The sequence below is a fragment of the Macrobrachium nipponense genome, chromosome 27, assembly GCF_015104395.2.
Source record: "Macrobrachium nipponense isolate FS-2020 chromosome 27, ASM1510439v2, whole genome shotgun sequence".
NCBI lineage: Eukaryota > Metazoa > Arthropoda > Malacostraca > Decapoda > Palaemonidae > Macrobrachium > Macrobrachium nipponense.
The window spans coordinates 49088760-49114093 of NC_087216.1; the positions used below are offsets into that span (position 1 = coordinate 49088760).

Below are 25334 nucleotides of genomic sequence, written 5' to 3' on the forward strand. Positions count from 1 at the left end.
ACGATTACAGATATTAATTAGTCAGCTGTGGATCTGTTCATCACTTTGAGTACAGTGACATCCCCACTGTATTCCCATCGCTGTGGCGCCATACAATGAGGATTCCTTTTTATGTTTCTTCAATTATACCGAGTTCATTTTCATTTGATATCCTGTATTAGAGAACCATTGTTTACCTGTCCCAATTATCCCTCTTACGCCGAATGGACGTATTAAATGTCGAGTCAAAATGTCTCCCGTAGCCGAATGGACGTATCATACGCCGACTCAAAAACGTTTTTTCAAAAATTCGCGGAAAAATAATAATAGGCCTACCAGCCAAAAACCTTTGAATCACGTGCCTTGGGGGATGCTGGGAGTTCACGGATCAAGGCGTTGTTTTGTTTACAATCGCTACGCAGGCGCGCAAGCTCGAATTTCTTTCTTATTGCACTAAAAAGTATCAGTGACACATCTCAAAAATTATTTCGTCACTTTGACATAATTTTTGCACCATTTTAAATTATCCTTTACATGAAGTATTATATATGAAAATGTGCGCAATTTCATGTAAAATACAAAAAAAAAATACTCATAATTTTAGCTTTTATCAGTTTTGAAATATTTTCATATAAATAACGATAAGTGCAAAAATTTCAACCTTTGGTCAACTTTGACTCTACCGAAATGGTCGAGAAACGCACTTGTAAGCTAAAACTCTGATATTATAGTAATATTCAATCATTTGCCTTCATTTTGAAACAAATTGGACGTCTTTAGCACAATATTTCGATTTATGGTGAATTTATGAAAAAACTTTTTCCTTACGTTTGCGCGGTAACTCTTCCGATAAATTTTTTCGTGCGATTCTACTAATGTTTGCACCATTTTAAATTTGCCGTTACATAAGTTTAATATATGGAAATGTGTGCGATTTCATGCACAATACAAATAAAAACAACCCATGGTTGTAGCTTTTATCAGTTTTGAAATATTTTCATATAAATAACGTTAAGTGCAAAAATGTCAACTTTCGGTCAACTTTGACTCTACCAAAATGGTCGAAAAACGCAATTGTAAGCTAAAACTCTTATATTCTAGTAATATTCAATCATTTATCTTCATTTTGAAACGAGTGGAAGTCTCTAGCACAATATATCAATTTATGGTGAATTTATGAGAAAAAAAAAAAAAAAAATTTTCCTTACGTCGGCGCGGTAACTCTTCCGAAAAAATCAGAATTTTTTTTGTGCGATTGTCGAAATGTTTGCACCATTTAAACTTAGCTGTTACATAAAGTTTTATATATGAAAATGTGCGCAATTTCATGTAGAATACAACTAAAAATGATTGAAGGTTGTAGCTTTTCTCTTTTTTCGAAATATTTGCATATAAATCACGATGAATAGAAAAAAAACCACGTTCGATCAAATTTGACTCTACCGAAATAGTTGAAAAACGCAATTGTAAGCTAAAACTCTTACGGCCTAGTAATATTCAGTCATTTATCTTCATTTTGAAACAAATTTGAAGTCTCTTGAACAATATTGTAATTTATGGTGAATTTTTGAAAATATACTTAACTTCCCTCCGCGTGCCGATTCGCGGCCACAAGTCTCCGAAATGCGTACATCGCATTATCCTAATATTTGCTCCTTTTCATATTAGCCGTTTTATAGAGTTTCATATATGAAAATGTGCACAAACTCATGAAAAATACAATAAAAAATAATTGAAGGTTGTAGCTTTTCCCATCTCCGAAATATGTGCATATAAGAAATATATATATAAAAATTTCGACATTCGGTCAAATTTAACTCGTCCGAAATGGTCGAAATCTGCAATTCTAATCTAAAACTCTTACAGTATCGTAATATTCAATCATTTGTTTTCATTTTGAAGCAAATTGGAAGTCTAGAACAATATTTAGATTTACAGTGAATTTTTGAAAATAACATTTTTTTACGTCCGCGCGTTACGAATTCGTACATCATTTTGTGATAATATTTTCCCGAAGTTGCTTTTATTGTTTTACAATGTATTGTATATCAAAATGATTGCAATTTAGTGTACAATACAACGAAAAAAAAGTAACTCGTTAGCTTTGACCGTTTTTTGCACAGCGTGATTTGAATACAATTATGTATGAATTTTTTTTTTCCGCTACCATATATCGCATTATTTATATATGATAATGATATTATTTTTCATTTCTGATGGTTGCATACTAAACTTCAGGCAATGAAAAAAAAAATGAGCCAAAAATGAACTCTTAATCTTCAAAACTAAGCGCGCTGTGATTTTTTGAAAAAATTATTTTTTCCGCTTCCGCGCTCACTCCAAACCGGCCCCGGCATACGGGAGAGGTTTTGATTTTTAGGGCTTCGGCATAAGAGGGTTATACTAGTATTCATCTGGTATGTGTTTTTCTATTGTAAGTATGATTAATAAAGTTAAACCTTAAGAGTTTGGCTAATCGCTTACCCTTCTGAAGAAGTCCCTAAGCCATATTTTGAACATGTTTTTACCTGACCTTAAGGTTAAAGCTAGAATATTGTTATTCCAAGGTAACTTACATACAGTTTCAGTGTAACCCATTTTTTTAAACTGGAGCCCTTAGCTAAAAACATATGTATGTGTGTGTGTGTGTGAACGCATCTGTGTTTATTTCTTTATAATATCTTCTAACTTATTTATTTTTAGGGTAATAATCTAACCATACATTTCTAAATGAATAAACTTGGAACAGTACTACACACCGGTACTCCCACCAGGCAACAACGTATGTCAGTTAATGTTCATTGTTTATGGTGATAGGTGGTGGTGTCTTACATTGGAAGACAGATGATTGCAGGATGGGAGAAATGATATCCTGGGTCGTAGATTTGTTTATTCCAAGCAGCAAAAGGTAAATATGTACAGAGGCTCTGTAGGGCATGTAGTTTGCGCCAAGAGCAGCAGGAAGAATAATCATGCACATGTGCAGGGTGCATACAGGGTTGCACATGCGGATGCGTTCACAATAGGCAATTTTATTAAATACATGGAAATGAATAGTACAGCAATTGAATAGTAGAATATACATTATTCCGCACCTCCCCTCCCCCTTTTGTGTTCAAAGAGGTATTTTGAACATACTAAACAAATTACATGCTGTAAATTTATCACTTATGCATGTACGAAGCAAGTTGCATACGTGGCACATGGGCTTTGTACACTATGTAGGCCTGTTTAATCTTGGAGACCTGCAAGGGGCTTTTGAGGGAATTGATGAATTTTCCATGTCTGGGCTAGGGACCACAGGGAGGTCAGAGTTCGGAACTTGATCAGGGCTGGGCACTGGATATATGAAGTGACGGTTCCAACATAGCACTCGACCACTTGGGAGGCGGATCTCGTACTCGTGTGATCGTGCACCACCCATGACAATCCCAACTGTATCCCATTGGTGGGATGACGGGCCCTGGAGGCGGACATGTTGGCCCACATTAAGCCTGGGCAGGGGGTGGGAATGGGCGTCATAGTTGCGTTGCACCTGAGCAGCTCTGGCAGGGGCTCGGTGGTCACAGTCATGGGCCTTTTCCTGCTAATCTTCTGTGAACGACTAAGGATGGGCAGGCACACATGTATGGAGAGGGTGAACAGTATCTGGGCAGGAGAGCGACCAGACTTGTTGGGTGTGTTTCTTAACTCAAGGAGACTACGATCGAAATCCTCGCAGTCAATGTTTCCTGTGGGGCCGTTTTGAGGATTAAGTGCTTGACAGCGGCCTCAGCGTGCCCATTAGACTGTGGGTAATGTGGCGATGAGGTGATGTGGTGTACACCCCAACGTTCTGTGAAGTCGGCGAATTCTTTGCTGGTAAACTGAGGTCCTCCATCGGTGTGCAGGCGTAAGGGAACACGCACCTCTCTGAAGTAGCGGCAGAAGTCCCATATGGTCGAGGAGGCAGTAGTGTTGCCCTTGCAAGGGACAACCACAGGCCAGCCGGAAAGGCGCTCGGTGACCACAAGAAAGGACTTCCCAGCTACCTGGAAGAAGTCCGCCAATAATGACTCAAAGGGCCTGGATGGATGGTCGTCGTTGTGGAGAGGCTCCTGTTGTTGGCTGGGATGCAGGACTTGGCATGGCTTGCAGGTAGCAATGGTGTTGGCATTGTCCGAATCTATCCTAGGCCAAAAGACGGTTTGTCGAGCCCGACGTTTGGTAGCCTCAACACCATGGGGACTATCATGGAGTCTGGCGAATGTGTGGTGACAGCTGCAGGAACTAGTATTCTTGCCCCATAGAGCACGAGGTTGCTGTCAGTATTGAGGGCTTCTCGCAGCTTCCAGTACGGTGATAAGGATGCATATAGGTCGTACCGGTTCGTGGGAAACCTAGAACTGATGCAATCGCATAGGCGAACGTAGGTGGGCTCAGCCTGTGCTACTATCCACATGTCCTGTAGGGTCCGATCGGCATCAATGGTTGGGGCATCCTCATCCTGGGAAGCTGTTGTAGCGTTGATGACGTATCTGACGTGTGCTGTTACCTCAGCACAGCCAGTCACATCTTCAAAGGTGGGGTAACTGACTGGTGCACGAGAAAGTGCATCTGTGATGCATAGAGACTTGCTGGCGCGCCACACTGCAGTAAATTGGTATTGTGACATGTGCTCCTTCATTCGCTGGAGCCGTAGGTTTTCAACCATGTCCAGCGTGTAGCTGTTGATGATGGGCACCAATGGGCGATGATCATTTTTCAGGGTGAAGGTTGGCAGTCCTTTGAGATATAGGCAGCACTTTGTGAGGGCCCAAGATACTGCAAGCATCTCCAGTTCAATTGTTGCATACCTCGTTTCGGCGTCTGCAAGAAAGTGGGATCCATACTGGACTACTCGGAGATGTCCAGATCCATGGTCCTGGAGGAGAATGTAGCCTATTCCATAGAGGCAAGATGCATCAGTCTGGAGAATGGTCAGGAGGGTTGGGTCAAAATACGGAAGAACAGGCAGGCTTGAAAGTGCTTGTTTCACACGTTTCAAGGCCTGGTCATGGTCAGGTGTCCAAAGAAAAGAGCGCTTGAGGCTCATGAGTGGTTGAAGGAGCTGTGCAGTCAGGGCGATATCTGGGGTAAACTCTGGTTTACTAATCCCATCAAGGAACTTGAGTCTGTCTGGTTGGATGGAGTAGGGAAGTCTTGCAGAGTAGCAACTTGTCCTGGGTCAGCAGCGATTCCTTCTTTGGAAAGGGCGAAGCCACAGAAATTCACTCTGGTCTCTGCCACTGTGAACTTTTCTGTGTTGAGAGTGATGCCATATTTGTGGCAGTGGGTGAGTAGTTCATGGATCCTGTGGTAGTGTGTCAGTAGGTCATCGTCGAAGATGAGAATGTTATCAACAACCTTGACACACTTCTTCATGCCTTGAAGAGCTAGGTTGCTGTGGTAACAATAGGCATCACCAGTGGTAGTGAAGCCCATAGGTCCCCAGCAATGCTGGAAGCGTCCATAAGGCGTAATGAAAGTGGTGAGGTGGTGGTTCTCTCCGCTAGCTCCATCTGCCAGTAGCTGTGTAGAGCGTCCGCGGTGGTGAAAAACTTAGCGGTGGAGTCAACAGCAAGGACAGCAGCTAAGGGCGTGGGCAAAGGGTGGGCTGGATAGGAGACTTGTGCATTAAGCTTCATGAGATCCACCATGATTCGAACTCCCTTGGCATTAGGGATGACAACCAGAGGGTGGCACCATTCCGATGGCTCATCTCCACAAGGCTTAATGATTCCCTGTTGTACCATGGAGTCTAGTTCATTTTTGACAGGTTTGCGGAAAGCATAGGGTATCTGCCTTGGGGTGTGGATGGCAAAAGGGACCACGTCTTCCTTAAGGTGGATTTTCATGAGAGGGCCTGCCATTTGCCTCAGTGGAGCTGCTTTAAGGTCTTCCTTTGACACGAGTACATCCTGAAAGGTTTGAAAGAAATATTCTCGGGCCTCAGCAGGGGTTGTGTCAGCATGCAGGGGTAGTTCCTTACATCGATTAACGTGAGTGACCTGTAGGATGGGCCTCGGAAAGCCTGGCGGGATGATGGCCAACTCCTTGCAGAGTGCATAGGACAGGAGTGGCATCTGAACGAGTTCGTGGACTTGAATCGTGGCGAGGCAGGACCGTTTGGCCAAGGACAGGGTGGCCTTAAGGGTACCTAAAGCCGGTGCCATCTTTGACCCATCTGCCGTGAGTCACTGATATGGTGGGAGGTTGTAGTTCAGACCTGGAAATGTGCAGGAGTTCTAAGTGCTGAGGGCCCATCACTGATACATCACCTCCTGTGTCAGACAGCATCATTATCTTCGATGTCTCACCCCTGTGGGTGAGGCTGATGAGTATGGGTGATGGTGAAGAGTCAGTTGATGAAGAAGGGGTCTCGACCTTGTGACAGTTGGAGAGCTTGCTCGAAGGGGGCGTGGCATTGGGTGGGCCGCCCTGCTTGGCGTTCATCTGCTGACGGCAGTACTTGTCATAGTGGCCTATTCAGCCACACTGTCTGCATGCGGACTTGTTGGCGGGGCACTTTGGGGTCCTGCGCCAGTGTCCTTTGCAGCCACAGTTTACACATACACTGTCGCTGGCTGGGCACTTTCCTGCTGAGTTGTGCTTCCTTGTGCAGGAAGGGCATAAAGTGTCCTTGTTAGGGGTTAGTTGCCATGTCCTTTGATTGTTTTATACGTGGAGACAGCACACAATTTAGAAAAAGGGGCATGTATGGCGGTAGTGGCTGTCCGTGTGGCCTCAAAGGAGTGACATTCGTTAACCATGGTGGCCAATGAAGCTGCAGCGTCCAGGGCAATGAGTATCTGAGTGAGCTCCTCGTCCCTGACTCCCACGATGATGATCATCTTCAGCTGAGTCTCCTTGCACACAGCAGAATGGCCAGGACAGACGTCGATTTCCTCTGCTACATGCTTCAGTCGGATGTAGAAGTCGCTGAAGCTTTCCCCTTCCCTCTGCTTGCAGGAGAGCAGGTCCCTGTGTTGTAGAGCTTCATTCCACAGGTTCTTGATGTGTTCCTGGAGAATATTCAAGACCTCGTCAACACTCCGATCCGTGTCTGGTGGTACATTAAGCGTGTGCTCGAGTATTCTTTGGGTCTCCAGGCTGAGGCACATACAAAGCTGTATCATCTGTTTCCTGGTAGGTAATGTCCCTAGGTCCACCATCACACTGTAGTCATCCCAGTGTCTACACCATATCCTGAACACTTGGTATATGGCATCAGGACGTAAGGGCGGCAGGGTCTGGGCGGTGGCCTTCTGTGGGGGTGGTGGCTGGGTGGACGATGGCACTGATGATTGTGTGGGAAGTTGTTGTGAGTGCGCTTGTGTTGCTTGCTGCTGGGCTGAATTGACGCTAAGTAGCTGCAACAATACGGTGAAATGTTGAGCTTCCTCCTCTCTTCTTGAGTTGTCCTCTTGGCGGCGTAGATCCTCTTCATGACGACGTTTTTCCTCTTCATGACGAAATTGTTCTTCCTCTTTCCAACGTGCAGCCAACTCGGCCTGTCGAGATTCCTCCAGGTACTTGATGAGGAGCCTTAATGGCGGCTGGATTTGAATGCTGATTCCGGTGTTCCTAGAAAATGCTGAATGGTTTCATCACTGCACCATGGTGATAGGTAGTGGTGTCTTACATTAGAAGACAGAAGATTGCAGGTCGGGAGAAATGATATCCCGAGTCCTAGATTTGTTTATTCCAAGCAGCAAAAGGTAAATATGTACAGAGGCTCTGCAGGGCGTGCAATTTGTGCCAAGAGCAGCAGGAAGAATAATCATGCGCATGTGCGGGGTGCATACAGGGCGACACATGCAGATGCGTTCACAATAGGCAATTTTATTAAATACATGGAAATAAATAGTACAGCAATTGAATTGAATATACAATATTCCACAGTTTAGATACTCATTCGTGGTGAACCCCATTAGCAGCAACTGCCTCAACTTGATCAACTTCATTGACCTCTACAGAAGTTCTATAATAATCCCTAGCCTCCTGGATAAGGCCCTTTGTTACTAATAATTATTTTCCGTCATAAATCTATCATTTTCCAATGTTCTTCTCTCATAATATTACTGGGTGCTCACTCTCTGCATTAAAATATCTATCGTCTTCCATTATTTCCACATGACCGGATGATTTCCTAAAAAAACATAATCTAGCCTTTTAACCACACTGAAATATTAAATACTTTTGTGAATCACCACACTTTGTTTTCCTTTAGTTTGTTTTTCTATTTCTATACCAGATGTTCTAAGTTTTTGCCACTGACAGCAGCTGAACTTTTCTATTTGCTTACATTTAAAAACTACGCTTTCCTTCTGTAAAAGAAGATTGGTTTAACAGTCCCATTATGTATTTTCGCTTTGGATATAATCTTCAATATATATATATATATATATATATATATATATATATATATATATATATATATATATATATATGATATAGTATATATATATATATATATATATATATATATATATATATATATATATATATATATCTGATATATATATATATATATATATATATATATATAGTATATATTATATATATATACATATATATCTATATATATATGATAATTTTGGAGAAAATAAGAAGTTAGGAGAAGAATTCCATAGTTTTTTACATAAGAAGACATAATTTCTCACAACATATTGCGGGTTTGACGAAAGTGAAGAACTTTGTTTCCTCCTCTGAAAATCTTGCGTTTGTGAAAAGTGAGAAACTGTGTTTATATATATATATATATTATATATATATATATATATATATATATATATATATATAGATATATATATATATATATATATATATATATACTATATATATATATATATATATATATATATATATATATATATATATATATATATATATATATATATATATTGAAGATTATATCCAAAGCGGAAATACATAATGGGACTGTTAAACCAATATATATATATATATATATATATATATATATATATATATATATATATATATATATACATAGATATATATATATATATATATATATATATATATATATATATATATATATATATATATATATATTGGTAACGTCCCATATGTATTTCCGCTTAGGATATAATCTTCAATATATTATATATATATATAGATATATATATATACTATATATATATATATATATATATATATATATATGCATATATATGAATATATATATATATATATATATATATATATATATATATATATATATATATATATATATATATATATATATATATATATATATATATATAAACACAGTTTCTCACTTTTCACAAACGTAAGATTTTCAGAGGAGGAAACAAAGTTCTTCACTTTCGTCAAACCCGCAATATGTTGTGAGAAATTGTGTCTTCTTATGTAAAAAACTATGGAATTCTTCTCCTAACTTCTTATTTTCTCCATAATTATCATTTGGTACTGACAATGGATTAATTTCTAGAGAAAAGTTGTTAAGACTTTCCAATAAGCCTCCCCAAGAATCTTCGACCTGTCGCTCCGACGACAAGGGTCTTTAAAAAAAAATAGGAACATGGCAAAATTCTACGGAATTCGTCCATCCTTTTTATTTGAGACCTGAGTTACAATTATTAGAAATACCAGATCAGATTTCGGGAGACAGAAATGTGTTTTTATATTTTTCTTTATAGTTTTCCTTTTGTCCCATTAAAAAAATATAGCACTTCATTTTCATATTAAACTTGTTTCTAGCATTAATGAAACTTGTCTTATACAGTACTACTGATGAAATAATAAAAACGTTTAATATACAGATATTCCTCAAGTAAGCTTGGCTATTCAGTGGCAAATCCGTTTTTTTCACCGGATCATAAGGCGTTATCCACTCCCATATACAATCTTCTATACTTGGACAGATATTTATCTGTCCCTTATCAACAATCTCCATGGAAAAATGTCACCCGGTCGAAGTGGGTCAACTCTAGATTAATGTAGCCATTAGAGCTGTCCTCTAGAGCAGACGGTGACCATTGCACTTTTACAGGACAAATGGCACGGAGAATTCCTTCCCAAGAGTTAATGGGATGAAGGCAGGAAGGATTATCACTACGATATGACCGAGTTTTTGTTTATATCTACAGCTGATAGTTGATCAGTATTGGGGTCGATTTTATATGCCTTCTGTTCGGTCACTTCATCAGTTTAGGAGCCTCTTACCCTACCTGTTCTAAGGATACCTTGTTAAATTGCTAAGACATTACATTAAACGATATCTATTACTCTTCTTCTATTTCACTATTAAGCTTTTTCTTTTCGTCAATCTTGTCCAGGAAGAATCATCACAGAACGTTGCTCTTTCTTACGCTATACTTTTTTTCTGGTCGTAACCAAATTTAGTTTTTATAACAGGCTTATTATTTGACCTGCATTGGTGACTAGTATGTTATATACTGTAATAAAATGCTTAATTTTCATTCATGGCCTGTAAAGTCAATTTCATTCAGTTACTTTCAATTTAAATTTTTTATTGCCACAAAAAAAAAAAAAAGACTGGTTAAGGTTTTTCTCGCTCCCACCGAAGGTTGTTATTATTTAAGTGGTACCTCGCCCATGAGAGTTTTTTTCTCTTTTCATGTATTTATTCGGCCGGATGCTTGTTTGGTGATTTGCGGGACGTTGCCTCACTTTTGGTGGGGACCGTTGGCTGAGGATGAAAAGGAGTATGCATTCGGCTCCTTATCGTGGAGGTTTCCCTGCAGGACGTTTTAAAAATTTGGAGATTCTCTTGGCCCTCCTACGTTTGATGACCCCCCTCTTTTCACCTGTATTACGGAGGGCGTTGACGTTGTTCCGCCTCCTGATTACTAAAGTCGCTGTGGAAGCTGCAGTCTTGTTTGAGAAACTTCTCCTGTGCTCTGTTCGGGCGCCCTTCCCGTGCGCTGCAGAAGTTACTATATCTACGTCCCCTCATCTCTGGACCTGCCTGCTGCCCTTGGGAAAGCATCTTGTCTTGTCCCTTGTCCTGCTTTCGTCCTGAAACCTCCGGAGTCGTGAAAAGGCCTGAATCTGTTCAGAATGCTGGTAAGGATATACTGAATATATTCGTTATAGACGTTACTGACGCGGGTCAGTGTATCCTCCGTCTGCAGACCCCCTTCGTGATTCCGGAGCAGTTGATAGACAGCCGTGTGTGCATTCAGCAGTGGTGTTATCAACCATATAGTCCCTGCGTGTAATCACCTTTGATGTCAGAACAAGTGATCTGTGGTAAGTTATTTGTATAATTATGTATGTAAATATTTTTTTTTTGAGTAATTGTATGAACTAGGATTAAGGTTCTTTCCATCTTTCATTATCTTCTCCAAAAGAATATTTTCAGGGCTTTCTAGAAATAGGGCTGTTTTCCTTCCTCCTCCTAATTACTGTCTCTTGTTCTATCGTGTGAATGAGGATATTTTTAGGTAAAATATTTTGTAAAGCCTAATCAGTTTTTTTTTTCATGTGGGTTTAATTTAGGATTTAAGTTTTGGTTTATATTTTCGTTAATCCTCTTTGAATGTTATTTGGTGTTTTTCACTGTCTGGAGATCTTGCCCCTTGGCTTTAAATGCTAACCTTTGTGACACTGATCATTAAAAGAAAAGAGCCTGTTCTTGCCACTTATGATACTATTAAATAGTTGTGAGTAATGTTCATAACAATATGTATATGTTTATATGTATATAATAAATATATATATATTATATATATATATATATATATATATATATATATATATATATATATATATATAATTGCTGAAATTAAAATAATATAGAATAATTAATGAAAGTGATCTAAAGGAGAAGGTAGTTCATTGGAATCATGGTCCACTGAATTTATAGATAACATAAGACAAGAGAACAACTGTTCAAGATAATGATTTCTTGGTTAAACGTAGGTATAACTTCCGAAACCGGAGGAGTTATATAAATACAAATGTATAAATTGTTGCATTGTGTCGCACTGAAAATATCATAAATAGAATGTATGTAGTGAAACTTATTTAAAAGGGATTCTGATAAAAGTTTATTCTTACAGATGCAAAAATGTGGCTCCATAGCATTTGTTATAATTGGACTCATCTCTTCAGAGGTGGAGATAAGAAAAGGCGCTTTATTAAAGAGATGCAGCAAGGTCAAAATGATCAAAGGCTTAGGAATAATGACTATAGACATAACCACAGTGTTAAATGTTGAGAAAACATTACATCATGTACAAAAAGACATAATATCAATCTTACAGAAGGGTGATAACTGTGTAACCTCATTATTAGGAAAATTAAACAATGACATAGAAAATAATCTTACCCTTCACTGGAACTGCTTTGAACACATTATTTAGAGTTGCTACCAAAGCAAATGTAAAACATGAAAAAGAAAGAACAGACAGACTGGAAAAATGCGCAGCAGCAAGAGGCACAGTGATAAATAAAGTGATTACCCCACACAATCAAAATACAGAACAAATAGAAAAACTGAAAATTGTTATAAATCAAGTCAACCAGACTGTAACAAAAGAACTGAACAAGTTGGAAAACATCAGTTTTTCAATACATTTGCTCCAGAAAGTGAAGTGCTATTACAGGAACATAAGAACACATTAAATGTCATTCTGCTTGGTTATAAAGGTATTTTGAGCCCAACACTAATCATTCCTAAAGAATTAGAAAACTTTATTAAGTTTTACATCATGGAGAAGCACTGTAAGAAGATATATTTATGTGCTACAATTTAACAAGTACCAAAGTGCTTTATGATAAAATTGTTTTAGTTGTACCTCTCAATGCTAGGATCACAAACACATTAGTCACCGTGTACCCATTTCCTATGTCAATTAACAATCAAGTAAACATTAGAAAAGGCACTAGCATGCATTTTGCTTTAGAAGAACACGCTCTACTATTGTCATTCTTCACCATAAACAATTTAATGAGTGTATTATGTTAAAAGAAATAGAATACATATGTAATTTAGACAACCTGTATAAAAATACTAATGATTATCCCTGTATTCAAGAGATTGTGCTAAACCAAAACCGAACACTGATACTGTATCAAGAAATTTTTGTATTTTCACTAAGTACTGTTGTAGCTAAAATTAAATGTCACAACATTAGTAGAGAAATAAGGTTTAAAAATGTTAAATCTTTCCCAACATCATGTCAGATAGTTATAGCAAACCTATTATACTATGAACCTCACCTTTTCAGTGAGTATAAGTTCAACAAACATGTGCCATATAAAAATTACTCATATGAAATAAATGAGTTTAAGTTGTCTCAGTTAGAATTAAAGAAACTTGAAAATTTGATACATATTTCTGCTATAAAGAAACAGTATCCCAAATTTTATCAATAGTAATTCTAGTAGTAATAGTGATAGTTGTTGTTATTTTGTCTATCATAATAGTGAAAAAGTTGATTAGGTATTAAGGGTGCAAGAAAGTTCTTGATGAAAGTTCTTGATAAAAAACTTGCACCCTTAATACCTAAATGTAACGTACCTAAACTTACTATATATGCAAGCTTTTGTTTTGTACCCACCAATCAAAACTTTGCCAAGCAGTGTGCTAAAATTATTGAAAAACATATTGGTGCTCTAAATATCAAACTAATTCCAAAAAATCCTAAAACTATTGGGTCTTTGTTTCCCTTCAAGGATCGGTTCTGTCCTTTGATGACGTCGGGCGTCGTATATGAGTACAAGTGCCCCGGATGTAGTTCCGGTAATTACGTTGGTTCGACTCGGCGTCTCCTCAAGTCAGGGCCGATTCTCACATGGGCGTGAGTTATCGTACGGGCTGCAGATTGTCTAATCCCGAACTTTCCAATATAAGATCGCACGCTAGAAGTTGCAAGACATCGATCAAATATGACAACTTCAAGTCAAGGAACCTGGAGAACTGCTTCTCTTGGAAAGTCTGCTAATAAAAAGAATTGTACCTACGTTAAATTGCCAATCATCGGCTATTCCCCTGTTCATAGCATAACTGGGTTGTTTTTCTGTTCTTGTGTATTCTTTTAGTGTGTTTGTCTCTGTCATTTTGAGAGGTGCGCCTTGCTCTTCATTTTAAGTTTGTTTTTACCTTTATTTTTTCTTTTATTGAGTTTTTTAAGGCTCATTTTAAGCTTTCTTGGTTTTTAATGTGTAAATGCATTTAAGTGTGATTCAATATTTAAGTTTAACTTAGTTTCCATTTTAAGTTTTCTTATGCTTTATATATGTTTCTTTTAGTTATGTGCTCGGATGCTCCTTTTTATATAGATGTCCTGATGATGTGACCATGGGTCAAGAAACGCATTGGCAATAAATGTATCTATGGATGTGTATGTGTATATGTTCCTGCGCCCTTCTCCTGCCTACTGTAGTACCCTTTGATGTGTGGATTATATATATATATATATATATATATATATATATATATATATGTATATATATATGTATATATATATATATATATATATTAAGTATATATATATATATATATATATATGTATATAGTATATATATATATATATATATATGTATTATATATATATCTATCTATCTATCTATCTATCTATCTATCTATATATATATAATATATATATATATATATATATATATATATATATGTGTGTGTGTGTGTGTGTGTGTGTGTGTGTGTGTGTGTGCAATTTTTTTTATTTTTAGCACACTTGTCTACTCTCTCTCTCTCTCTCTCTCTCTCTCTCTCTCTCTCTCTCTCTCTCTCACACACACACATACATACACTCACATATACATATTAAGAAAAGATAAAGATAGTACACTTTTGAAGTTTGAATAAATAAGTTTCAAAAGAGATAACACTAATGCAATTTCGCACCTTCATTAAATAGGATTTAAAACACCCATCAAAGGTAATGTAACAGACCATACGTAACAATCATTAAGAATATCATGATTTACAGAAAGCCAAATAAAAAGTCAAATGCCCGTATAAGTCCATTAGTGCCAAATTCAAATGAGTGTGAGGTTAAGGGCCGTATTGTTAAACTACCACCCGCGACGAAGAAGCTCTCCGTCACTGAAATGGCATTATTGTGCCGCGAAGCGCCTCTTCGTGCCGAAGACGAAGGTGATTGGAGGGTGAATATTGTTGGAAACGAAGAGGCGGTCTTGATCATCTCTTCGCTAACCTCTTCGTATATTTTTTGTAAAATTAAAAGAGAACCGCATAACAAACGTAAGTATTAGAACGTATAACACATACCAAACATTTTAGCAGTTTATATTTTTCAGTACTTCAATGCATATATGGTCTTATTTACACTCTTGTAAAAGACTGTCTTTGTACTTAAAAGACCTTACGTTCCCAAGTTCCTGGCTATCGGCAGTTTAGAACTTCAGAAAGCTGTAACAGAATCGTCTTTCGCCTCCTCTTGGCTCTTGGATTATATTTTAATCAGCACAACGTGTTTTAGTTCTGCAAAACAACTATTGCAAAATAAATGAAGATGAAAAGAACCACAGATTCAAGAACCTTTCGAAGCTATTCCCAACCAATCAGCTTCAAGCAATGGTCGTGACGTAATCAGCAGGCGGGCTTAAGGTAGCCTCACACTAGGCCTTTTTTTCTCCATTGCTGCCGAAAATGGAAAACCGGGAGCTTTTAGCTCGAGATTTTGGCTTCCCGACTGGACGGGAAGCAGCGAGCACGAACCGCGAGCGACCGCGTAGTGTAAACAAACAAGATGGCTGCTGCTGATAGGATGTACTCTCAGACCTTTGGCTTCTCTTTTCCTGAGCCACTCTCAAACCCACAAATGTTTTTTGTTACTCTTGCATTCATGTAAGATTCTGAGAAAAGGCATCACTGCAGCACATTTTGCAACAGTCCGACAATTTCTGGTCGCCATGATGATATCAGCTGATAAGTTTTGTCTACTTTTTCCTACTGCTCCTCGAAACCACGAGGTCCTAGCGTGACGATACAACACTTTTGCTCGCGAACATCGGCTGGATTCTGGCCAAAACCGTGAGCAAGAAATGACCAGTGTGATACTAGCTTTACCTGTAAAGCTGGCTGAACTCTGCTGTAAAATTGTATTAACGCACAAGACAATTGTGTAAGTGATAAAGTTTATATATATATATAATTATATATATAATATATATATATATATATATATATATATATATATATATATCTATATATATATATATTTCTATATATATCTATATATATATATATAGATATCTATCTATATATATATATATATTATATATATATATATCTATCTATATATATATATATATATATATATATTTATGAGATCCTCTATCTATATATATATATATATAGATATATATTATATATATATATAATATATCATATATATAGATATATATATATATGGTATCTATCATAATATAATATTATATATATATATATATGATATATATTACGTTATATATCTATAATATATTATATATTAGAGATATATATATATATATAGGATATTAGTTATGAGATATTTTTATCTAGATCGATATATCTAATATTGATGATCTACTATAGAGTATCAATATATAGATATTATTATATATATATATATATTAATAGATATATATATATATAGCTATTCTATATTATATATAGACTATCTATATATATAGATAGAGTGATAGATAGAGATATCTATATATATATATTAATATATATAGATAATAGATATATTATATTAAGTTATATTCCTCATATATATATATATATATATATATATATCATATATATCTATATCTATATATATAGATATTATATCTATCTATATATACTATAGATCTATATATATATATTATATATATATATATATATATATATATTATGATACTATATATAGTAATATATATATATATATATAATTTTGTGTATCATTCCAGCATACCAACCCTCCCGCAGAGTTGCTCTTCGTGAAAGCCCTTCGCTGATGTTTTTAAAATACCGCTTCATGATTTCACGAGCAGGGTCTTCATAGAACAAGGAAGGTGTTAGTTTTCAAATACGGCCCTAAGAGGTCTGATTACCCTAAATTAGTGAATTTTACCCTAAAGTGGAAGCACGTCTGTTTGTTTACCTCAGGACCCACTTATAAGTGGGTCCTGGTTTACCTCTTCCAGCATACCAACTGTCCCGAACAACGCCTCTTCGAAGAAGAGCTTCGTCGTTGTTTTTAAAATACCGAAGCGGAAGATAGTAGTTTAAAAAATACGTCCCTAAGTGTGGCAGGTGGTTGTTGCTGCTAAAATTACGGCTCGTATTTTAAATCAAAGATAACAAAGGAATTTTCTGTAACTGCTACTGCGCTTTCATTATTCATTACAGATGCAACACATATTCATTTTCTAACGAACGTTTATTGGAACGTTATGCGTTCGAAAGGGAATAGCAATCTCTCTACTCGCTATCTGATTCAGAGTGGAAGATAAATGGAAATTATAATTCACTAGTTGCGAAGCACTATATGCAAAATGATACGAGATAAATAAGTTAGTTAAATGTATATACTTATGCACACACACACACACAAACACACGCACATATATATATATATATATATATATTATATACATTTAACTAACCTATTTATGTCGTATCATTTTGCAAATAGTGCTTCGCAACTAGTGAATTATAATTTACATTTATATTCCACACAGAATCAGGTAGCGAGTAGAGAGATCGCTATTCTCTTTCGAACGCATAACGTTTCAATAAACGTTCGTTAGCAAATGAATATGTGTTGCATCTGTATTGAATAATGAAAGCGCAGTAGCAGTTCCGGAGAATTCCTTTGTTATCTGTGTAAAATACGTACCATAATTTTAACAATAACAACCACCTGCCACACTTAACCTCACACCTCATTTGAATTTGGCAGTAATGGACTTTTACGGGCATTTGACTTTTTATTTGACCTTCTGTAAAGCATGATATTCTTAACGATTGTTACTTATGGTCTGTTACATTACCTTTGATGGATGTTTATGCATTATCTGGCCTCGGATTTTTTAAATCCTATTTATTGAATGTACGAAACTGCATTACTTTTATCTCTTTTAAAACTTATTTATTCAAACTTCAAAAGTGTACTATCTTTATCTTTTCTTAATATATATTTGTGAGCATATGTAAGTGTGTGTGTGTGTGCTGTGACGATGAGATGAGAGAGGAGAGAGAGAGAGGAGGAGAGGACGAGAGAGAGAGAGGAGAGAAGAGAGAGTACACACTCATGCTAAAAAAATAAAATATTGCACACACACACAAATATATATATATATATATATATATATATATATATATATATATATATATATGCTTAAAAAGTCACTGTAGATGCACGTGACTTCATAAATAAGCGAATCCCACAGGAAAATGATAATCAGAAATCCAAGCGCTTTCGTCTTTACTGAGGCATTGTCAAGGAGTTAATGAAATACAATTGGAGAGAAAGGTCTCAGTTACAAAACAAGATCAAGAATGCCTGATGGTTAATTGTCAAAAGGGTAAAAATTAAAAGAGATAATCCAGGATTCTCGGATATCACACGGTACCTTTACAGTCCAAAACATGTAAAGTACCTTTACAGTCCAAAACATGTAAAAACTGAATATATTAATTTTGTTCCTTATATTCATCCACAACTTTTTTTATAATGAAAGCATCAAGTTTAAATAAACCAAGACTTAAATTTAGAACATTTCTATTATTTGACTTGATGAAACAAGATTCAATGATATTCTTTTAACTGTGTCATTACATGGGATTAAGGCTCTTGCTTGACTCCAGTTAATAGGATGATCTAAATCTCTCATATGTACGAATAATGCATTCGATATTTGCCCAGTTCTCACAGAATATTGATGTTGTTTGAGACGTTGTGAAAGAAATTTACCGGTCTGTCCGTAATAGACTTTATCACACGTTTTGCAAGGAATTTCATATATGCAGCCTGGAAGATCTTTAGGAGAATTTTTTTATTATTAAACTCTTGACATTAATATTACTGAAAACAACATTTATGTTAAAAAGCTTTAAAATTCTAGGAATATCTAAAAACCTTTCATTATAGGGTAATTTTAGAATGTTATGCTTACTAAATTCAAGTTTGTCATTAGTTGAATAAAATGTTTTTCTAGCTCTTTTCCATGCCAAATCTATAAAAGTCCTAGGGTATTTAAATTTCAATGCAATATCATAAATAGTTTTAATTTCAGCGTCAATAAATTGCAGGCTACAGACACGTAAAGCCCTTAGGAACATCCCAGAAAAAACAGAGAATTTTACATTTTGATGGTGATTGGAGTAGTAATGAACAAAAGAGGCAATGTTAGTTGATTTTCGAAAGACTGAAAAGGTGAAATTTCTATCATTTCTATGGACAGTTACATCAAGAAAATTCAAATTACAATTTCTTTCTTCCTCTACAGTAAATTTTATAGAAGGGACTAAATTATTGAGATTATTAAGGAATTCCTGGAGATTTTCGTGAACTGGCCAAATACAATATCATCCACATATCTAAACCAAATAACTTTTTGGGGCAAAATTCTTGGTAAGAGTTTTGTCTCAAAAAATTCCATGTAAATATTGCTAAGGACAGGAGATAAGGGATTACCCATAGCCATGCCAAACTTTTGTACAAAAAATTCCCCATTAAAACAAAATTTACTATCTTTGATACATAACCTTATGAGACTAATGAGGTTTGCTACACTTAAGGGAATGTCATGACGTTCTAATTCCTCCTCCAAATATTCAAGTAAGTCATCTACAGGCACTTTTGTAAATAAAGAGACAACATCAAAACTAACCATATTAAAATCAAAATTCAAATTTAAACTATTCAATTTGTTTATAAAATCAACATTGTTTTTAGCATTCGTGTTAGAAATGTTTCCTACCAAAGGAGTAAGAATTTTTACAAGCCATTTAGATAAATTATACGTAACTGAGCCCACTGAACTAATGATTGGTCTGATAGGGTTATTGATTTTATGTGTCTTGACTAAACCATACATATAAGGTAGGGAGGCGCATTGCGGTGTAAACTGTTTAATTAAATGGTCAAAGCCCTTCAAAATGGATATAATTTGTTTATTAAAGATCTTCCAGGCTGCATATATGAAATTCCTTGCAAAAAGTGTGATAAAGTCTATTACGGACAGACCGGTAAATCTCTTTCACAACGTCTCAAAAAACATCAATATTCTGTGAGAACTGGGCAAATATCGAAGCATTATTCGTACATATGAGAGATTTAGACCATCCTATTAACTGGAGTCAAGCAAGAGCCTTAATCCCATGTAATGACACAGTTAAAAGGAATATAATTGAATCTTGTTTCATCAAGTCAAATAATAGAAATGTTCTAAATTTAAGTCTTGGTTTATTTAAACTTGATGCTTTCATTATGAAAAAAGTTGTAGATGAATATAAGGAACAAAATTAATATATTCAGTTTTTACATGTTTTGGACTGTAAAGGTACTTTGTAATTTCGGTTAGGTAAAATCTATGTTTGGGTTTGTGACCGTGTGATATCCGATAATCCTGGATTATCTCTTTTATTTTTACCCTTTTGACAATTAACCATCTGGTATTCTTGATCTTGTTTTGTACCTGAGACCTTTCTCTCCAATTGTACTTCATTAACTCCTTGACAATGTCTGAGTAAAGACGAAAGCGCTTGGATTTCTGACTATCATTTTCCTGTGGGATTCGCTTATATATATATATATATATATAATAAAAAAAAATAATATATATATATATATATATATATATGATATATATATATATATATATATATAGCTTATTTTTCTCGTATCATTTAGCATAAAGTGCTTTGCAGAGAGAGAGAGCAGACACTTCTGCTAAAAAAAAACTATTGCAAAATTTCTTTAGTTTTAAGAGAAATTTCCTAATCTGCTACATATATAGACCAATTGTTTTTCTATTGGTCTATGTATGCCGATAAAGGCCGTTCTGAGAAATTCATGGATAATAATTAACTAGATAATTATTAATGAATTAACGAGGTGAAATATAAAGAAAAATTTAATAAAAGAAAATCGTTCATCAGAGCTTTCATTTTGATACCATACTTCCGTGAATTATTTTTCTCATATATATACTAGAAATACAATGTTTTGTTGGGAAGTCAAGGGTAATTTAAAATAAAAGAAATAATGGAATTATGTAATCACACCTGAAATAAATGAACGACTTATGAACAACGATAAAACCCCGCCAATGTCCACCAAATTTTCATGAAAGAACTTCTGTTTTATGATTTACTTCATAAGATATATTCAATCTACTCATGAGTTACATCCAATATATTCATAAGATATATTCAGTCAATTAAGAAGATATATGAACTTTGTATTATGAGGTAAGTGGAAGAAGTATACAATGAAAATAAGACATATAGTGGCCTGAGTAAGACTGAATTTATTGTTCTCTTGAAATTAAAAATAATTAAGCATCTGTTCAGCATATGGCATAATATTATATATTTCATATCGAAGGACAACACTTTTGTAGCTAGTTTTATAAGGAACTAGCTGAACAACCCGGACCTGCCAGGGAAAACTGAATGACAAGCGATAAACTCTTTTGTTCTCTCCCTCCTCCCAAAGCTCCTCTACTCTCTCTCTCTCTCTCTCACTTTCCTGTTATGATAGTTGCTTCAGCTACATTGCCCAGCATTTTTGACATTTCATGTTTCTCCACATCTCACCCTAACCCCACCCTATTGGGGTTGAACTTGAACCTGAAGGGAATTGGGAGTGTTTGTGTTCATCTCCGTGACCTAAAAAACTATGGATTGGGCACTAATGTGCATAATGTTTGACACTTTATTTCTCATCCCTTCTCACCACCCCACTTCTTATCAGGGCTGAACTTGAACTGAAAGGGCATAGGGAGTGTCACTATTCATCACAGTGACCCTAAAAGCAATGCATCAGAGATAGATATCTGTACTTATTGGTTATTTTTAGATGTCACCATCTTCCCACCCCCTCTTCCTATCGGGGTTGAACTTACTACAGCTACTACTACTATTACTAAAAAAAAAATATAATAATAACAAGAAAATTGGTTAATTATAACAATGTCTATTCAGTTTTACCAACTGATAAAAAGTTATATTTTCTACATAATAATGTAATGTTAAAGGGGGTCGGGATTACTCAAAGGGAAAAATGTTCGAAAATAAAGACACGCAATGGTCCCGTGGATGAAGTATTTAAGAAATCCTCACATGAAAATAAAAGGTATCCAGACTTGTACTCCAAATAATAATAATAATAATAATAATAATAATAATAATAATAATAATAATAATTGAAAAGATTCGTTTTTCCTAGCCATACAAGTTTTGCGCAATCACTGACCATTGTTATTTTTGCACTAAAGAATGTAGCTGAAATTATTACATTTTGGAAAGTCTTTCTTTACATAAAAAAAACGAACTGTGAACAGTTTTTGACGTCGCTGATCACGGCTTTTCGGAAACCGTAACTGCTGTTTAAAACTGTCTGGTTGATGAATGTCACGGAGACCTGATATTAGTCGGCTTTAATAGCCAGGGCAAAAGAAAGAAATCCAAAAATACGTAGACATTAGGATTTTAGGGAGTAATAATTTCTTCCTAAATCGTATGCCCTTTGGGATTACTGCCACGATAAACAGCTTATGTCTCCTTTAAATTTAAAGATATATATTAACGTTCTTTCTTGATGATCTGGCGTCTGCAAGAATGTTCAGTGATTTGTATTACATATTAAAATTTTCATTTTTTTATGAGATGGTCGAAAATTTTAACTATGATTCTCTAGTCTTTTTAATGTTTCCTCTAATTCTATCTTGGTTTTTGTTTTATAATCAAAGGACTTATCACTTTTATCATTGTAATTAATCAATATTTAAGGATTATACATTTCAACACCAATAAAACTGCTATAGCTGTTACATACAACTAACTCCAGATGTAATTCATATCATAAAGTCATACACATATAAATAACTTACTTATATATATATATATATATATATATATATATATATATATATATATATATATATATATATATATATATATATTGTCACGAAGTGGCAAGTATCTGGTTACTACACTTACAACCATTAATTGTTACCTCACAACAGCCAGACACCTGAACCTTCATCACAGTTACTAAATGACTGAATACTCCAAAGGCAACAGTGATCCCTTAAACAACTTACCAGTATTGCAGAAAATCAGACTAAGTTTATTAAAACAGGTGTCAGGTAATCTTATGTGCAATTAAATTAATTAAAGGGCATCACTCCATCAACAACTTTAAAAGTCTAAGTATTTCCATGATTTCAGAAGTCTAAGTACTTCCCTGGTTCTAACTCACTTCAAGTAAACTGAAGGAAAACAACTCAATTACCACTCTATGGTCCTACCTAAGCAAATCATATAATTACTTACTTATACTGGTGAAAAAGAAAACACTTATAAAAATTTATAATATAAAAATTTATTATCAAACTCAAAATTTATAAGTGAAATTCACAATATCAGAGAAATTACTGTTACTTGAAATCAAAGCAAAGTTTAATTAATTCTTGAATTAATTAAGTGAAATTAAATCAAAATTAATTTACCACAAAATCCAAGAAAATTAATTCAATCGAAATTCAAAAGTGTTAGGCAATAATTAAAATTTGGAAATTAACTCACAAGTACTAAACAACACCAAAACTTGAAAAGAATTCTAAGTAAATGTAAATTAATTCACAAGTGTTAAATTCAATTAAATGTGCAACGATTAATTAATGAAAACGACTAAGTTAATTACATTTTGGATGCAAATGAAAACACAGAAAAATGTGGAGAATACCAAAATTGTAAAAAGCACTAATCACACAGAATATAAGATAAAAACACACACTTCAATAAGAAAAATGGATAAATGCACACACAAAAATCACTTCAAATGAAACAAAAACAAAACACAAAAATTTGCAATGTGTAAAAATTTTAATTTTCACCAAATCATTGTAACTATTACTTCTCTAAACCATTGTAACTATCAGTTGTAACTAATAAACTTAAAATAACATGTTACCTTGGTACCAATTTTCTTTCTGCTGTAGCTAGCTCCAAAAAATTTCACCAATTCACAATATTTCACAAAAGAGAAGGCGCCATTACACACTTGTACAATGTTTGTTCAGATTCCACAAAAAGCACTAATAATACTAAATAATTCTAAGAAATTCGAAATCTAAAAGTTACAAGTGACCATTCAGTAGCTACATTAATGTAATGTCAAGTATGGAGAGAGTGAGAGAGAGAGAGAGAGAGAGAGAGAGAGAGAGAGAGAGAGAGAGATCTAAATGCAATGAGGTTCCATGTCTTTCTAGAAACTTCTAATATGACGTGACTTTACAGAAAAATCGTGAAATCTGCACGCGGTTATCGACCAAGAAGTATGCTTCTGAAACAGACTCCTCGAGCAAGTAAGATTGACATATTATGAAAACAACACGGAGACCGCAAGCTCCCTTAATCTCGAGGTAACGACAAGTATTGGAAACAATTTCTATTTTGGAACGGACAAAGTTAATCTCTTTCTCTTTACATTTTACGTTATATATTAACTTTTAAGTTATGTTATGCGAAATCAGAACACATTTTTAGACATCCTATTACTCTAAGCTAAATAAGGAATTTGTAAATGTTGCAAAACTCTTTTCTAACATTTTATACAGTCAAAGAGAAGATATAATCGTTATTAAAGTATCAGCATATAATATATATGCATATATATATATATATATATATATATATATATATATATATATATATATATATTATATATATATATATATATATATATATATATATATATATATATATATATATATTGTGAAGTCGTTCTCATCGGAGAAGGAAGATCATTGGCAAGGTCGTTGGCAGCGGAGGAAATAGGAAGGAGGTACTAAGGGGTCATTTCGAAGCTCTATAACAACAGACATTAAACTTTCTCGCTGAATTGTCTCGCTCTACACAAATTAGCTGCTTAGTTTTGCCAATACTGTTTTGTCTCTCTTTAATTAAGAGGCCTTTTTTAAGGTTAGAAAAAAATATGCTAGGAAAGACAACAAATTTAGAATTATTATTATTTTATGTATAAAAAAGTTTTTTTTTTTGCTTTCTTTTTACAAAATTATGCGTTTTCTGTGCATTTATTTATGTCTAATGCTGGACATGAGTCTAAAATGAA

At 34.9% G+C, this 25334-nt stretch overlaps 1 protein-coding gene across 1 annotated transcript; it reads right to left on the reverse strand.

Moving 5' to 3' along the window:
• Positions 1–3665: 3665 nt before the first annotated feature.
• Positions 3666–5053, reverse strand: LOC135200694 (uncharacterized). The gene is made up of 2 exons (XM_064229302.1): positions 4262–5053; positions 3666–4010 (listed from the first exon to the last, which is right to left on the reverse strand). Exons 1-2 carry the CDS (start codon positions 5051–5053, stop codon positions 3666–3668), a joined length of 1137 nt encoding a protein of 378 aa, XP_064085372.1.
• Between the last annotated feature and the right edge of the window lie 20281 nt (positions 5054–25334).

Coding starts and splice junctions, on each gene's coding strand:
- LOC135200694 (XM_064229302.1), bottom strand. CDS start 5,053: ATGAGCCTCAAGCGCTCTTTTCTTTGGACACCTGACCATGACCAGGCC. Junction 4,011..4,261: donor GCAACCTCGTGCTCTATGGG/GCAAGAATACTA, acceptor GACTTCTTCCAG/GTAGCTGGGAAGTCCTTTCT.